General features: G+C 40.1%; 1 protein-coding gene and 1 non-coding gene across 14 annotated transcripts; both read right to left on the reverse strand.

The window, feature by feature from the left end:
- Nucleotides 1-3,220: 3,220 nt before the first annotated feature.
- LOC133625473 (uncharacterized) lies at nt 3,221-17,609 on the reverse strand. 13 transcript variants are annotated; one of them, XR_009818748.1, is made up of 7 exons: nt 17,030-17,608; nt 15,914-15,983; nt 14,201-14,305; nt 12,311-12,346; nt 11,289-11,419; nt 9,351-9,499; nt 7,332-7,608 (listed from the first exon to the last, which is right to left on the reverse strand). XR_009818748.1 is itself a non-coding variant. In XM_061996428.1 (5 exons), the coding sequence occupies exons 1-4, from the start codon at nt 17,528-17,530 to the stop codon at nt 12,312-12,314; spliced, it is 711 nt and encodes a 236-aa protein (XP_061852412.1). In that variant the 5' UTR covers nt 17,531-17,607; the 3' UTR covers nt 11,999-12,113; nt 12,311. The 13 variants fall into 13 exon arrangements, 4 of the variants coding, with proteins under 4 accessions (XP_061852415.1, XP_061852412.1, XP_061852414.1 ...); XR_009818751.1 differs by lacking the exons at nt 7,332-7,608; nt 11,289-11,419 and adding an exon at nt 3,221-4,614 and having other exon boundaries at nt 17,030-17,606; XR_009818750.1 differs by lacking the exon at nt 11,289-11,419 and having other exon boundaries at nt 9,351-9,495.
- Nucleotides 12,022-12,109, reverse strand: LOC133625595 (small nucleolar RNA SNORD93). Its single transcript, XR_009818850.1, has one exon. It is a non-coding gene; the product is annotated as a small nucleolar RNA SNORD93 (small nucleolar RNA).
- Nucleotides 17,610-17,931: the final 322 nt, after the last annotated feature.

Here is a 17,931-nt window from a genome sequence, read left to right on the forward strand (position 1 = left end):
AACCTGCAGCCACTGGGAAGCGGACATATGGGCATATTTACTGGTATATTGCAAAAAAAAAGAGAAAGTAAGGAATATACCCTAGAACATGTTGCCAGATATTCCTCTAACATTCCCCCATGTAAGCACTTCTCATCTGTGAGGATGAAACAATGTAACAGAATATATTCAGCATGAAGGGCAATACGGCATGGCCAAGAGGTGGGTTTAATGAAGCCAGCCTGGCTAATTATGAAAGGGAGGCGCTTTCCAACACAGATCAATCGTGTCTTCTGTTCTGCTTCAGAGAGCTCAGTATGGTACATTGTGCAAAAATGTGATGTTCTGTAGTGCCAGGAAAACCATTACTAGTTCAGTTTATTAGGCTGTGCATATTGTAGCCAGTGGTTTAATCACTTTTATTCCCTATTAACTGAACAAAATCTGGTGAGTAACATGAGGTACTCTGTTAAAAAGGGGAGTTGAGTCTATACAACATTTGATTGCTTGAAGGTGAGAAAGCATCTAGCTACCTTCAACTAGAGGAGCAAGCACACCACTTAAACATTCATTTATCCACTTGTGTCTGGAAAATAGGGAGTGGTGTACCTGTCCAAATGTTTGCACTAGCTTACACCAAAGAATCAAAAGCCTGGATGGAAAATTTGCCCATTTAGAGCAGGGCCCTTGATGCCACATTCTCCTCATGATAGCCACAACCAGAAAGGTTTGCTCCAAAAGGGCAACACAGCATTGCTCTGATTTCAATAGACAGAATCTCATGGAAGACATTGCAATGGGAGGCAGGGAAACCACATTTCATTCACTTAGCCACATCATCACAGCGGTTTTTTTCATTACTGTTTATGCCACTTAATGGGAGTCTCTGGTATTCTTTCACAATATTTCCACTTGCCTGAAATTAAGGTGAATGTTCCATTTTCTATCAGCAAACCTCTTGATTTCTGAATTCAGTAAGAGTGGCAGAATGTTGCCCGCCATCTTAGGTTGTGTGTTTTTATTGCACCTACTTTACCTTTCCTTCTGTAGACATGTAGTTTCACAAATAAGCATCTCTTGCATGCAGATTATTACTTAAAAGTCAATGGCTTTCAAGTTTGGTTGGTTGGTTGGGTTTTTTCCAGGCTAGCATTGAGATATGTCATGGAATCAGAACTTTCAACATGCAGGTTCAGAGCTTTCTGTAGTTCCTTGCCCTGCTTGGTCCTACGTTTTTAGTGCTGTGGCTCTGGTTTTAGAGCACCTCTGAAGCTCACCTTTCAGTCATGTGGTGGCAGCTCAAAAAGCACATCAGCCATGTACACCCTCTATGAGACAAGAACCCTGTCTAATTTGGCTGCTCTTGGCCTTGGGTTCCTCCCCCTCACCTTGGCCCTCATAGGAAGCCATGAGCAGAAAAACAGGGGCCTGATGGGTATCATTCCGCGTCTCTCTGCTCCAAAAGGCCAAGGTGAATGTCACTTCTGAGAGGCATTTTTCTTTTTGAAAGTACAGAAATCTATCCAAGAGGTGGTATCTACTCCAACACCAGACTGTCTGAGGCAACATTCCCAGAAATGGTGGTATTTGAGCTGAAAATGTAAGTATTCATACATCCCACTTCCTGTGTTTGTGTGCTTATGGTATGGGTGTGCTTTGTCAGGCAGAAATAAAGATACCATTCTGCCTTTTCCATTTTACTCAGATGGTACTTTGCAATGTATGTATCTTCCATGGGATTACACAGATTCTCCTGAGAGCTGTTAGTGGTGACTGCCTCCATCTAGTTGTTTGTAGACTTATTTGGAATCTGCCATGACAGAGAACAAAGAAATAAGGAGTCCTTCTGTGTAAGGAACAACTGCTGTTTATGATTCCTGTAAAGGAGAGAAATGGAATATCTCAGGTAAAGAGGTTAAAAACAAAAGCAAGACACGACATCACAAATGAATGCTGCTGAGAGCCTATGCAGATGTCCCAGTGTTACAGCTGGACATAAAAAGAGTTTACTTCTTCTTGTTGCATGATGGATTGCATGCTTTCAGATGATATAGAGTCTTCTAGCAGCGTTCCTCAAACTTGTCACTTTCCCTCTGTTTCCCAGAGGTGAGTGGGAACAAACCACTGTTTCTGACTGTAGTGCAAACCTGGCTCTGGAAGAAGGGAACTGATCCCACTGATTAAAGGTATTTTATAGTCATAATGTCAAGACATTGATTCTGTAGCTGTAGTTTCTTCTCCCTGCCCTGGCCAAGAAAAAGGGTGTTGCTGCTGAGCAGTGCTGTGTTTTCCTGGTCAATTGCCAGACCTAATTATGGTCTTGCAGCCCAAGAAACACTCGCCATCTATACAGGGATCGCTGGGAGCATGAACTTCTCCTACACAGAAATACCAGCATTTTCAAATGCTTTGTTCCTAAATAGGACTTTTACAAGGAGAAATATGTCATAAACACTATTCTATGTCTTCTCCATTGTCCATCTGTGTGTTCTAAAACACATAAAATGAAGTAATCTCCTATTCCATCTTCTGGCCACTCTTGCCAGCTCCCAGAGATGTCTGTGCATGTAGCTGGATTCTGTCCTTCCTGGTCAAAGATCTGCCCGTTACTTTTTTGTATCATTGCTTCACATAAACTTTGTCAGACAATTGTTAGAGGTGCCCATCCTTCAGTTAGCTTCCCTCTCTTACAATTAGTTAACCAAAACTATATCTAACATGTACCTATCAGCAGACGATAGGATAGTGCATGGCGAGTGTCCTTAGAGAAACTTCAATTCCATGGCATGAAATGCTGTACAAAGTCCCTCTTTGTTGAGCAAACCAGGCATTTTGAAAAGAAATGGGAGGAAATTACCATCTGCATATATACTTGCAGAGAAACTGACATACAGTTTGTTATTATGCCACATCTGGGAACAAATACAAAAGTTAGATCGAGTCATGGATATCTCTGCTCCTCTGTCTGTGGGGGAACTATGATATGGTCCTCAACACAACTGACCATTGGTTTAACAATGGGAAATTGCTGTAACAGAGAAATTACTGTAAGAAAGTTTAGTGAGAGACCTTATGAATGGGGACGAGGGTATTTCTTCACAAAATCTTTAAGCAAGTTGATTTTATCCACTCACACTCATTCTCTTACAAAAGCATAGGATTGTTTAGGTTAGAAAAGATCTTCAAGATTACATCCAACTAATAACAGATTTAATTAATTCACACTCTCAACACTCTTACATTCATGAGTACCAAAATACATGAGTCCAAGTTATTTGTGTTTGACATAAAGGAGCAGGGATGCCTCAGGAATGTCTGAAGTTCTCCTTGACTGGTGACAACCAAGTAGTTTCTGGATAGATCTTCCTATCCCTTAGGAGGCATCAGCTGGCTTGTGGCCATCTTTTACCTTAAATCTTGCTTACTTCGTTCTATAGAAACAATTGGCTGGGTTGCTGCCTGATGTCTTTTTTTCTTTGTTTTGACCATGTGTGTTTTCCTGACGGGCTAAGAAAAGGCAGATGGATCTGGTGCTGGAGCCTCATTACCATCCTCCTGGGGTCAGGATGCTGGGTTTTTTGCTGACAGGTCTCCTGTGTTGTGGCTGTTTTCATAGTGCAGTTTGTTGGCCTTGACATAAACAGGGCAATTCCTTAATTTTTTCTGCTGGGACTGGTTTTCTGTGTTAACAAAACAGTGTGGTCTTTTAACCTCTTATTGTGCTGTTCCTGCTGGTGCTTGCACATCTTTCCATTCTTACTTCATTCACACCAGCCTTCATTTTCCTGTTACAAATCTCTAGAGCTGCTGTAGATGTTCTTGATCTCCTCTTATAAGTATCTGTAATATGTCTAAAATACAAAAATTGATGCTTCACAATCTTTGACAGCGTACAGATGAATGGTCTGTTGAAATGTAAACAATGCTTGTAAATGTCAAGCTATCATACTCAGTAAAAAAACCTCTAAAATTGGGGGGGGCGGGGCGCTCTGTCCCCTGTGTCTGCTCAAGCACTGGAGGCTTATTAAATGCTGAAGTGTAAAATAATTAAAACACTGAGGTGGCAAATATAAATAGCTTGAAAAAGAACAAAACTATGCCTGCCAAAATAGTAAATGGGAAACTGATAGCGTGTATTCCCTCTGATGTGTGCTGGAGGATTTGAACACACACCCCCAGTGTCATGAAGTTACTCCTCTGAATTTACTGTTAGTTATCCTGGTTTAACGTCTTCTTGATGGTTGTTGATGGAAGTTTCACATTATTGCTGACATGAGGTGAAATCCTGACTTTACCTGGAGTCTTGAATCTTTGCTAGTTCTGAGATGGAGAAGATACATATACACATATATATCACATATATGTAATGCACGCATAAGCATCTATATACACATAGGGGTGTGAGCTGCAGGCTTTTCAGAATTAATTTAAGGCATGCTAATCTGGACACTAGTATAATTCTTGCAGCAAGCACGACCTTCCCTGTAAGTCACAGACCATTTCCTTGATGTCAGGGACACCGCAACTTGCCAGGTAGCTGGTGAGAAATATTTGTGCTCTGATGTTTTTTCAGCCTTCAAAGTGCTGGTCACTCTGCAAACACCAAGTCCTCCTTTGTAAACTGAGCCTAATGCCCTGTTGAGTAAGAACACAGCCTTATCAGAAAGCTGATTATTGTGCCCATGTTTAGGACTCCTGTGTTACAATAGGATCCCCATAAAATGGCCATGAAGAAATAAGTTTATTCCATGTACTTGAAGTGAAGCGAAGTTTATAAAAACTCATGGTAACCACTGGTTTAGTACACAGACAACTTCACAGACACTGAATGTATTGTAAAAGCATACACCACCAGTGAAGCAGAAAGGGAGGGAAAAGAGCAGTATGATGAACAAAATTAAGAAGCATTTGTGCACATGGATGTATTTCTGGCTTGGAGCCAACTGGGGAGAAAGAGAAATTGCTATACAGAGATTCCCAGAAGGTGTAACAGAAGTTGCAGCAGACTGTTGGAGGCTGAAGTATGTCAAGAATGAGAGTAGTGATCAGTAGTTTCACGTACCTTAAGCACAGTCTGCTCACAGGTAGCAGACTCCACAAAGTTCTAAACATGGTGTTTTTCTGCTACTTGTGACAGTAAGTATAAACACCCTTAATTCAGTAAAAGTGAGAAGGACCCTTCAGCACACGTTTAAGGGTCCTGCCAACTTGACAGCAGGAGGTTTTAATTTCCATAGATGCAGAAATATCTTTTCACTGTCATTAAAACTTCTCACTCTGAAAGTACATTACCAGAGTAACCCATTTTGACAAAATACAATTATACAAGGTTCATACATAGGATATGCAAATTTTAAATCCCAAACTAAGTATATTTTGCCAATAAAACACTATTCTTTTTTGTCACAGGCACGCAGCAATGGCAAGCTCTTTATTCAGACGGTGTGTTTCTATCCATTTGTTTCCATATGAAGAAGTGCAGCAAGGAGCTTTTGGTCAGGCTGCCTAAAGCAGCAGCTACTGATTGAAGCTGGTTTTTTTGCATTACTGCAAGTCCCTCTGAGTTGGGCCTGGTCAACAGGACAAACACAAATGTAAGGAACGATGATGTGCTTCTGAGGTAGTAATATCTTATCTGCTCTTAAGTAATTCATTTTTTAACACTTCACATATACATCACAAACAAAAGGGAAAGCTGGGTACAAACAAAAAAGAACATTGGATTTGTGTAAGAAAAGATCCATGTGGAGGTGGAGCTATAAACCTGTGAAGATTACAGTGGGAAAAAATTGTCATGCCCCCAAAATCACAGAATTACGGAATGGTAGGGATTGGAGGGGATCTTTAGAGATCATCTTGTACAAATCCCTTGCTAAAAACAGGTTCACCTAGATCGGGTCACTCAGGAATGCATCCAGGAGGGTTTTGAAAAGCTCCAGAGAAGGAGACTCCTTGTTTCACCTTAGTAACAGTTAACAGTTTAAACTTATTACCTGCATAATGAGTTACATAGGTAACAATAAAAAGGTGAAACTCCCTAACTCCATGTATGGAACAGATGTAACCAGGGTGCTGGAAGCCTCATTTTCTCCCACATTCAGGACATTTAAAACACTCATTTTCATACACATGTTACTTTCCATACTTACTTTATCAACATTTTTTCTATTTATACTTGTTTTTTTGTTGTTGTTTATAGCTTACAAGTTGTCCATCAAATACTTCAAGAATGTAGACTGGAATTTTTTGTGGTTTTAAGATAAAGGAAATTTTACTGCAAAGTTTTGGGGTTTACCATGGAGCAAAAGGTGAAAGCCACCTGTAAGCTGGGAAGATGGACTTAGATTTACCTGGGGTCAGGTGGCTGTTGGCCTCCCATGAGCCCATCCCTTTGCTCCTTTGCTGGAGAACGCACTTGCTCTCCAAGTGGATTACACTTCTGCACTGAGCATGAAGAGCATGTTAGTACTCTAAAAGACACAGAGGGGATTAAACAGGAGAGTAAAGCCTCATCGCACTGAAATACAGCAAATCTAAAAAATTCTGGAAGGCCCTGGTGCTACACTGCAATTAAAGTTTAATTTTAGACTCAAAATATGGAATACCACGTGTATCCTTCCCAAACACACAGCATTTGACCTGGGAGTACAAAATAATTAAAACATAAATTGTAGGTAACAATGTGTAATTAGGGATGAAGTTAAAGAAGTTTGAGGCTGGGAACGACATTTCTCAAAGCAGCAGTTTCAGTTAATTGTATTGTTATCTTTCTTGCTGCTTCTTGAGCTAAGGGATACGGTGGTTTACTACAGAATTACTCAGTAAATAAATGCCTTCAATTAGTGGTTATTTTGAGAAGAGGAGAGCTTACCTTCTGCAGAAAAGAAAAACAATATTTTCCCTTTTGAGATAATTGCATTTTAAGGCCTCTGTGAGTTTTGGGAAGTGGTGACTATTTGGAAATGTCAGCTCTTTGAGAGGTGTAAAAATATAAAGTACAAGGAGAAATCACTGAGAATCTTAAAGAAATTAAAAATGGACTCTCTTGTAATCTACTCCTACAAACCTTCACAAAGTACTTAGAAAATCCTGAATACAGAGTTGAAAAGTCAGTAACAGGCTATCGTAAACGTTGTCTGAAAGCCTTCCCTGTGCATCTTTCTCTCTGGACTTGCTTCTTTGAAGGTTAATCTGAAATTCAGTGCTTGAATTTACAGTAATATGTTTTGACGTAATTCCCACATTGTTTTAATTGACTTTAAATCGTTGCCAGATATTTCTGACTCCTATTTTAACATGATTTATCTGGAAATATACCAAGAACGAATAACACAGGAATAGGTTACACAGGATTTCAGTCCAAACTGATCCCACTCATCCACATTCTAATTTATTATTTTCAACGTGGTGCTTTTTGTTGGAGTCATAAACCAACAAATAATTCCCACCACCAACAAATGACCACTGCAGATCAGCAGTAAGAAAAAGAGGGGGAAAAAAAAGCACAGTGCAATGGGCTCATTCATTCAACAAATGGAATTTCCAATATGCAGCACCAGATGTTCTGTGGTGTATCTTACACAAGTCCTCGGAATGGCAAGCTTTGTAACAGCATGTCTCCAGTCTTCTCTAGAAACAGAAGGAACAGTTTATTCTAAGGCTTATAGATAAAACAAATCAGTGTATTTTTATAACTTAAGAAGCTGTTGCAATGGGCAATGACCTCCTAAGCATATAAACAAAATGGAATTTTCTTTTCACACCAATCCCACGAATGTTACTGACCACAAATGCAGTAAACAGGGTGGTCTTGGAGAGTTAACAGGAAGCCTGTTGTAGCACTCATAATCTGAAACCCTCCTAAATAAACATGAAGGGAAGGGAGGGACAGTCTATTTGCATATTAATCCTTCACCTGTGTGCAAACTGACTTTTTAACCGTATATTTCCTAGTATTGATATTGGAATGGCTTTTAAAGGTCTACATAGAAAAGCTCTTCATTCCTTGGAAAATGTACAACCAAACTTAATGACAGATACACATAAAAATGCAGAGTACTTATTTGAATTATAAAATACTCTTCTTAAAGATCTGCAATCACCTGACAGGACCACCACCCACCTTCTTGAGGAGAATATTCTTCTCAAAATCTACAACCTGCCTGTCAAGTGACCTGCCTGTTTCCTCAGGGTAAGCTCCTCAGCCTCAGCAATTTGGGCTGCTAGCCATCATTTCCATTACATTTGCAAGAATTAGACATATCATAGTTTATTTTTGCAAAAGATATGCATGATCACTAGACAAGATCTCGGAAATCTGGCCTTTGTTCTTGCATCTGTAGGTCAACTAGGCTTGCAAGGCTACCACTGTAGTCCTCAGTATCTTCACCCGTGAAATGGAGATAATGATATTCACTAGTAAAAGCCACTTTAAGATATACATGGTTAATTATTAAGCAGTATGGATTCTGCCCTGTAGCACACAGCTGCTAATACAGTGACTTATCCACTTTCATATTAGCATCTTTATTTAAACATTTGCTATTCTTACTACGACACAACAAAACACTCATTTTGCCAAACAGCAATTGTAAAGAAGCTTTTATCCACCACAAGTGTAATCTGAATAGCAGAGAAGTGTTGAGATAGTCCCTCAAGCTCGAAGATGATGACTATCTGCTATTTTAAGTTCGAGTAACTGAAGTAGCAAAAATACTTTCCAATTCAAGTCTGCCCTCCACTGGCTTTAACAAAACACTGCTGACAAATTCTGGATCAATAGTGTCTTTCTGTAATGAAGAGCTAAATTATAGACCTTGATTCATTTTATTAATTGAGAACTTTAGTCACCATTTCCTTTTTATTTTTTTAATAATAGTTAAGCAAATCTAAATTTGGTTTTAAAGTTCCCTGGCAGATACCTGTTCTTCAAGTTTTCGAAAGCCCACCAGCACATCATTCTTATCAGAGTCGCTGGAACCAACACACAACATGGGAAGTAACAATCTGCACGTTGTGTTTGAAATACATTTAATTTTAAAAATACAGAAAAAATATTTTGCTAGAACACAATTAATGATTCTAATATATTGTGGTATATGTTCAAGTACTAATGTCCTAGAAAAGACCAGTATCAATCCAGTCTGGTCTAGCACTCTGTCACTAGAAGCAGTCTTTCCCCCTACAATGTGGAAAGAAAGAAAAACAACTTTTATTACTGTGTTTATTTTCGAGAGAATTTGCCATCATGAATCCCACATGCAATTAACTCATCTCTTAACTCAGAAGGACTCATTTTCCTTCCTATATTTAAACTAGTAAGGTAACTAGGGAGATGGGCAGAGCAGGGGAGCTATCTTAGCTATACTTACATAGATACATCCAGCACGATTTCAAGCCCAAGGTGACATTTGTCTGGAAAACAAACTGGAGGATGTGTTCAGGCTGAAAAACCTCTGGTTCATTTATCATCTTCATGCTTCATTACACTTAACAGCACCTAATCTCCTGTGACTGCTACCTAAACCAAAAATAAAGGAGCAAACCATGGTTTCTTCAGACATGTACTTAATTCACACCTGACAAAAAGGGAAAGAACAGGATTACAGAACTGTCATTTTACTTGGACCTTTCAAATGCTTGAAAATCAAGTTCAGATTCAGCTGTGCCAAGGGTGCCTAATGGGCTTCACACAGCAGAATATAAGGAACTTCTGAAAGTTCCTTGGATGTCCTCTGCACCTAATAAAATTCTTGCTGAAATTGCTGTCATTCAAAATAAAACCTTTAGGAGTCCATATAACATTTTACAGGAAGCAATAAAAGGCACACAACTAACCTGTCCTTACTGTTTTGTGTTTTGGTTGGGTTTTTGGGGGTGTGTGGTTTGGTTTAGGGATTTTTTTTGTTGTTTTGGTTCTTTGCTTTAGGTAGGAAGCTATGCAAAAACCTACTGAAATCTCATTAATCACTCCAGTATCTACTTAAAAATCACCCTCTTAAACTGGACTCTAAAACAAAACTGGACTCTAAAACAACAGTATCTAAAATGACTGCTATTCTGCGTTTGTAGGAGATTACTGCTTAATATTTTTAATAATCCTAACTGAAAAGCAGCAGCATTGCCACACTGAAACACTGACAGGTATTTTCCTGAAAGGTTATTGGTGTTCTATGTGTTAGTGGCGAGAGTCTAAGACAAAGTTACAGACACACAAATTAGGCTGTCAATATGTAGAGGAGTTACACTTGTATGATGAACACAATTTAAAAGCATTTGTCTGGGCTAAATGTGGTATTTGAGTATGCTAAAATGGACAAAGTCAGGACAGAAATTATGCATGAAAGGCAAAAGGCACGGCATTTAAGAGGTTAAGTTTTAATAGAATAGCAAAATCTTCACTAACCATGAGCTGTGCTTCATTGAATCCAGATAGCACTGCACAAGACTTGCAAAGGAAGGAAAGAGCTTTCCTTGATCACCTTCTGGTATCTATCAAAGGTCTTAATTACTCCTCATTATAATACAAAATTACTGACTCTAATCTTCCATATGCTGAAGATGTCACAGAACTTTCAGTGAACTAATTAAATGTGAAAAATAAAGACAGTCATAAATGCTGATACTTTTGTTAACATCGGTTTGGCTTGAGGTTCTGAAGGTGGTTCTGTCTGGAATGTCACCTTTACCACGAAGCTCAAGCAAAATTCTGATGGAGCTTGGCAAGAGGAGGTGTGAGCTGCTCACCTTGGTGGTCATGGTTAGGCCATGTAGAATTAGAAATATGACAAGAGGTTTACCCTGAAGTTTATGAAGTGAATTCACCCAAATGGAACAATCAAGATCCATACATTCAGCTTATCTAAGTAATTTGTTTAACATTTAGATACTGAGAAGAATTCAGTTTATATATATACATGACACCCCTTCTTTGTTGACTGGGTAACCTTATTTAACATCTGAAAAGACACACATATTTTTACCTTTTCTGTTACATTCTGAACTCTGTAATTTGCAGTAATAAGTTCTTTAAAACTATTATAATGACACTAAACACTAAAATCTAGACTGTCCTTGAAATAAGAATGAAAGATATGCTTTACATTCTATTTAAATCAAAGGTATGCTAAATTCAAATCTAATCTATACTTAAAAAAAATTGATCTTACCAAACCTGGGTTGGAGATGCCAAAGGGAAAGGATACTTTGGGATATACATGGTAACTGAAACTATATCTGGTTTTTTTGTAACAGTGACTTAAGATAAAAACCAGAACAAGGTCGCATTCTAGCAGAAAATCCACACAGACCTGTTCCACGTCCACCTGGCATATTTCAAGTCAGAGATCCCTCTTTTTGCTTTACTACTTGTCTTCTCTTTGCTTATAGCCAAGGGAAAATGAGTAGCTTGTTGTTGTCATACACATTTATCATGTAAAATCTGAAAGAATGCATCCAAAAGCACTACTGTAAATCAGTGAAGCAAATGCTGTGCATCAATCCAATCCGACTTTCAAATGTTCCACTGTCAGAAAAAGTTCTCTCAGCAGCACCTTTATTTTTTGCAGATGGATGCCAAGAAAGATGATTACAATAAACCATTGGTTGTAGAGGGGAAGCAGAATATGGTTTTTAATTACAATTACTATTTTTCAAATGATCCAATTCTGTATCAAACAGAAATACCTCATTTTCATGTGCAACACCGCCAACTAATTCTCCATTTCAAGGTTGCCTCGCTTTAATTCAATGCACTGAGGTCAGAATATAGTCACTGTTTTCCTCATCTTGATTCAATCACGGTAAAATTTTGCCTAAAAAAGGCATCCTTTAAGTCCTTTAAAATCTATATAGATGTCTGCTGTTGTAACAACATATTATTGGCAACAAAAGCCTAGTTAAGAGCTGTTGACAAAGAAAAGGTTTACATTCCAATATCTTCAGAGGAAGATCTTCCTAGAGCTACTGAAATCTTGGCTGCTCAGAAGTAAAAAAAAACGCTTAACATAAAACCAAAGAATTAGTAAATACAGATATTTATTTTGGCCTCAGAAAATCCTTTAATCCATCAGATTATTGCGTATCACTGAAGGTATGGAAGGCATCAGATTATTGTTTTCATCCTCGGCCAAATACTGCAATCATAAAAACATATATTTAAGAACTGGTTTGTTTTTAGAGGAACTACCTATGTAAAAGGTAGCAGTATCTTGAAATATAATGCTTCCCTTTCATTATTAAATGAGTGCGTGGAGGACGGAAAAGTGAAGCTGCAAACAACAGGAATGTTTTGCAGCAGGTAATATTCAACTTTCAAGCGCTGCCATCTCACCTCAGACTGCTCTTTTTCCTTCGCTGGCCTCAGGAGCTGTAAAGAAAATCAATTAAATTTTTACTGTGTTTGCACTCAACTCCATACCACTCCTCATTTTTTGTTTATTTTTAAATAAGGAAATGACATAGTTGTTGTATTGAATATACAAAGCTACTACACTTTACTTTTTGTTCCTGTCTCTCTGGTGTTTTACTAATTTTCCAGATACACATTTGACAACACTACTTTTTTTGGAACTAGCCTGTGTGAGACAAGTGAGCAGGGCAGCCAACGACTATCTCACAGAAATTCATATGGAACAGATTCTAAACTGGATAGAATGTTTTTAGATGCATTACTGCTCTGTATTCCAAGTATGTTTTAGAAATATGCTAAATGCAAAATCTCCAACATGTTCACACCCAAGTAACGTAGGTCTTGATGACATTCAAGAAAGAAACATTTCAGAGTTCTGAGCTTTCCCAAATGATGTGACCAGACAGCCTTAGTGTTTTTTGACTGTAGTGCTTTCGATTTGTCTCTTGTGAAATGACCAAGAATGTTTTCCAGACCATTAGTACTGCAGAGTAGCCGGGATTTATTAGATTAAATGAATAAGAATACTAAAATGGAATTGAACAAAAGGACTATCACTACTGGGGCACAATAAATATAAAAAGTTTAACTGTAATAACAGAATGAAATAGAATGTTTAGTCATAATAAACTACGATTTTTACTGACATGGTAAAGATTCAGCCTGTAACAGAAATCTGTTGAATACCTCTCGCTTATGTTCATGTATTATTGATTTACAGTGTAATCCTCAGTTATGAAATATCTGTCATAATACCTTTGAACTGTAAGTTCCTCCTAAATAGAGTTAAACTCAAATTGTTTTCCCCAAGCAAATGATTTGAATGTAGTTTCTAGACAGTACATTCAGTAAAAGGGGAAATCTCAAAAGTGAGAGTGTTAAGTGCAAAATGGAGATCTGAAGGAATTTCCTATGTGGAGTTCACAGTGATTTTTCACAAACTTTAATGTGTCACTTCACTTTGTTTCCTTCTTCAGCCTCCTGAGTAGCACGACTTTGCTTTGTGGTGTGTTGAGATAAGATTTTAGAAGTTTAAAATTCTTTAACTCGAAATGCACCAAAAAATAAAAAGCAAAAAAAGGACAAGCTAAAGCCATGAGACCGAGTGACACTATTTCCCTGAACCACAGACTGATGCTTAAATGATTCTGTCATATCTGTAAGAACCTCCGTTGTCTCCTTTCCCCACAAAACCTGAAACGTTTGGCCAGTTTATGATGAGTGTTAGTGGTATTTATTTGCTAGGAAAACACAGCACTTGGGGAATTACTGCTAATCAAGTTAATGAAACAGTAGGGATTCACTTTCTTATTGTCTCAGTTAAAATCTCTGCAGTTCTGATTTTATTGTTGTTGCTGTTCACATGAACTATGAGGCAAAAGAAGTTCAAAGAGGTTTTTTTTCATCAAAACACTTTGAATACATATGGTATTACTATTTTTCTTTTGTCACTCTAGCAACTGGGGCTCCTGTTTTTCTTTTTAATGGATACACCATGCCAAGTGTGTTTGTCTTCATTATCAGCCACGAGAAAAACAAATCCAGTAAAAGCAATATCCTTCATGGATGTGTTACCAAAACAAACTATAAACATGAGCTAGTACCCACAGCACGCTCACGTCCTACTACTATCTTCTCCAGGCAAAGCTGCCTTCTTAAGTTTCTTACAGAACTCATCTTTGGTTTTGATATTACTCCTCCCTTCAGAGCAGCTCATGGTTTCATGCCCAGTCATAGATGCCCAGGCACAGGCATCTTTGGTTTTAGAGGCAATTTTTCAGTATTTCAGTTATCGGAATATTACTGTCTTACCAGTTTGACCTTTCAAGGAAGATGGCTGATTATCTCTTCTACCCTTTGGCACATCAAAGGACTGTTGAACTCTTAGACCCTCTAACATCTGAGGTGCAACAGGAGCTAAATAAAGGCACAGAAAAGTTCTGGAGTCAGTACAGACCTTTACTGTTGGCATGCTGGTTTTGTTTTGTGTGTGTGTGTGTTTGGATTTTGATTATTTGTTTGGTTTTGTTTGGTTTTGTTGTAGGAAGCTTTGTTGGGTTTTGTTTGATTGAGGGTTTTTTTACTGCAAATATGATGCTCTGGACAGTGTGAGACTATAGATGTGTGTTATGTGTCCCTTTTTTTAGATTACAGATATACTTTCTCAGCTTCAGTCTGTAACACTATATACATTTAGACCATTAGCTATACAGAACCGACTTTTGTTTAGGTGCATACAAAACACATGCACTTGTGATCTTTAGGGCAAAGGCTCTAACTCTGTTCGCAAGAGAACTACGGCAAAGAAATATTAACTTTCTTAGTATTCATTTCCTAGCTTCTATGGTCAAATAAAGGAAATAACCTGTGAGTTCTTAGTCAAACATTCCAATTAGCAGCCAGAAGAAATGAGTTTCTGTGCCCTGCAAGTTATTCCTTTACTTGATGTATGAGACAAGAAGTAGCTAGTACAGGCAGCACACTTTTGTGAATACCCCTTCTAGTACACCCACGGTAAAAATATACTGTATCACAGTATTTTGACACAGTGACACTGTTAAATCAACTCATATGCAAAGGAGACAGAGCTGTTCAATTATTTTTATCAGTTGCTTAGTACATTTGAGCTTTTGAATGCCATGTACATTAAAATTACAAGAGGTTTAATGAAAACACCTTTTGAATTTAATCCCAGTCCTGTGTGTGACATTTTATTGTAATACCGTGTAACAGATGATTAACAATGTGTGCTGTAATGCACAGTTGGGGTTGTATGTGTAGAAAGAACAAGCTGTAACAGTAACTACATTGTGGAAACAGATAGGATTTGGTCTCATCTACAAAGAAAAATCAATTTAATACAAACTGCTGAAAAATAGGTTCCAGCAGCAACCATGTCTTTTGCAAGGGTCAGAAAAGAAGGTTCATTGGTTTGAGTTTTTATCTTGAGTATGACAAGCCATTGCTGACAAATGAATATGCCACTTGCACTGCACCTGCCCAAAAGAAAAGTAAATTTGTCATTTTGAATGTTTGTATAATTCTACTTGAGTACTGGTTTGAAAAGTTTGACAACAGGGATATAACAAAAAAATGGAAAGCTAATGCAAACCTATGTGTAGAAAGGCTTGCTACCTCAAGTTAGAATTTTCAGTTCTATAACAGAAGATTATCATCAGAATAATTTAATAAGTTACACAGTATTCAATTTCAGGAGCAGAAATACAGTAATCCACGGATGTACAAGTATCAGGGGAGATATGTGACCACATTGGAAAGTACAAATTCACCTTTAATATCAAAAGCAACATGAAAAAAAGAACAAACAGCACTTCAGATGCAGCTCTGTCTTTTACAGATGTATTATTTGTATTACTAGTTGCCCAAGGCTGCCACAGACAAGTCTTTATTACCATGTTCCATGAATTTTGGATTTGTTACTGAAAGCGTTCCATTAATCTGGAGGTTCTATTTTGGAGTAACAACAGCTTGATCGCTAAAAAAGAAAAAAAAAAAAAGCCCTACCTGCAAGATACTGGCAACACCTTCTCAAGCACACGGACTGGTTTACATCAGGAAGGGCTGTTTGTGCACTCTGGGACACAGAATCATAGAATGATAAGGTTGGAAGGGATCTTTAGAGATCATCTAGTCCAGCTCCCTTGACAGAATGTTTCTGCCACCACATCACAAAAATACTTTTCTGTCCCCCACATTCAGAATATCAGTAACCTGTGGCAAATGCAAGCTGTGGGCTGCTTGAATCCCTCACGTGACTTGCAGTTTGCTACCTGTCCATACCTAGAAAGCAAGGAGCAAGCTATAAGCCCATATTCTGGGAATCTCAGAACAGGTATCCACGCACTGGATGAGGTATTTCTATAAATGGTATTTATTATAGCCCTTACGGATTCTTTTTTGGGATCTAAAAGCACTGTTGTGTTGTTGTTCTTAACGTGACAAAATGGCAACAGAACTTCAAGTAACTGACTTAGGCAAACTCATTCAATAGATGCAGAACTGTGTGTGGTCTGTAAATTAAGGCTGCATAGGCTTCCACACTGTCACTCAGAGTAATTTCCAATAACTTTATTTTTTCTCAGAGTTTCTATATGCAATTAAATTCACTCCCATGACTATGATATAGTTAGGAGATATGATACAGACTGATCACATTGGATACTACAGCCACATTAGTAATAACTAGGACCCTAAAGAAATTGATCTGGCACTACAGCACAAGGCCCTAGACTACCTGAGAAAGGAGGGAACGTGGTACAGATACGACGTAACTCTCTGAGTTGGTGGCACAGACATCACGCGCCGAGACGTGTCACAAGTAGTGGTGTCAAACGGTCGACGGCTGGGTGGTTGCGCCTCCGCGGGGGGTGTTTGCAGACACCACTCACTTGTTGCTTAGAAACTGCTTCGAGTTTGTAAGAGCAACGAGCCCTGAGCGCAGTGTTGGCATTTTTTAGACATTAGATCTAAAACCAGAACGCCTCTCCTTCTATTTCTAGTCAAGCTTTCGCTCCCAGAACTCTTGCGTTTCCACAGACGGAACGCACCGCAGGGTCTTGTATCAAAGGCGGAGAAGCATTTCTATTTCACCCTTCTTACCGCTCCGCCTCTTTCACTTACCAAAGGGCACTTCCAAGGCTCCGGAGGCGGCGTGCAAAGTGTGCGCATACCTTGGGAGCTCCGGGAGAGACATACAGACATTACACGCACGCAGGGCACATAAGAGGCATTAGAAAGGCCCGCAGCTTTGGTGACCGCCTCATGCTGCACCACCACTGCCAGCTCTGCGGCCGGGCCGTTGCGGGAAGCGCCCTGCACCCTGCGCATGCCTGGAGAAGCGGCCTTCTGGAGAGGGAGGAGCCCCGCGGCCGCCATTTCCTCGCCCACCGCGGGGAAAGGCCGGTCCCCTCCCTCCTGCTGCCGGGCTCCGGCGCCGAGGCGCTGGCTGGGCGGCCGGGGGATGGGGTCCCGCCCACCGCCGCTGGCGCAGCCTTCCCAGAGCGGCCGGGCTCCGCCTCCTCTCTCCGCCGCCGCCGGCATGCCGAAGCTCAGCAAAGAGGCCAAGCAGCGTCTGCAGCAGCTCTTCAAGGGCGGGCAGTTCGCCATCCGCTGGGGCTTCATCCCCGTCGTGCTCTACCTCGGTCAGCAGCGGGCGGGGGGCGCCCAGCGGCGCGGGGGCCGGGGCCGAGGCGGCCGGGAGCGCGCCCTGCGGCTGCCCGCCGCGCGGCGCTTGTGGCGGGGGCAGGGCAGGGGCGGGAAGCAGGGCAAGCGCCCGGCTGGGCAGGCGGCTCGGCGTTTTCGGCGCGCATGCGGGGCCGGGGCTGGGGCAGCGCGGGAGCGCTGCTGGGGGCGCTGCTGGGAGCGCTGCGCGACTGGCGCGGCGGCCTGGGGGACCTGCGGGGCAGGGGCGGGGGCCTGGGCCTGGCAGAGCTGCGAGATAGACGGGGTTTCTTGTTTGGTTTCTTAGTGGTTTCGGTGGGGCGGTAGTGGTGTTTCTTTTTTTCCCCAAAAGGTGTTCCTGT

The sequence above is a fragment of the Colius striatus genome, chromosome 5 (genome assembly GCF_028858725.1).
Source record: "Colius striatus isolate bColStr4 chromosome 5, bColStr4.1.hap1, whole genome shotgun sequence".
Lineage (NCBI taxonomy): Eukaryota > Metazoa > Chordata > Aves > Coliiformes > Coliidae > Colius > Colius striatus.

Excerpts from the sequence above, each read along its gene's own strand:
- LOC133625473 (XM_061996428.1), bottom strand. The coding sequence starts at position 17,530 with ATGAAGCCCCAGCGGATGGCGAACTGCCCGCCCTTGAAGAGCTGCTGC. Across the intron at positions 15,984-17,029 it reads AGCCTTGGAAGTGCCCTTTG|AGTGCACAAACAGCCCTTCC; the intron begins GTAAGTGAAAGA and ends TCTGTGTCCCAG. Across the intron at positions 12,347-14,200 it reads TTCCTTGAAAGGTCAAACTG|CTCCTGAGGCCAGCGAAGGA; the intron begins GTAAGACAGTAA and ends TTTTCTTTACAG.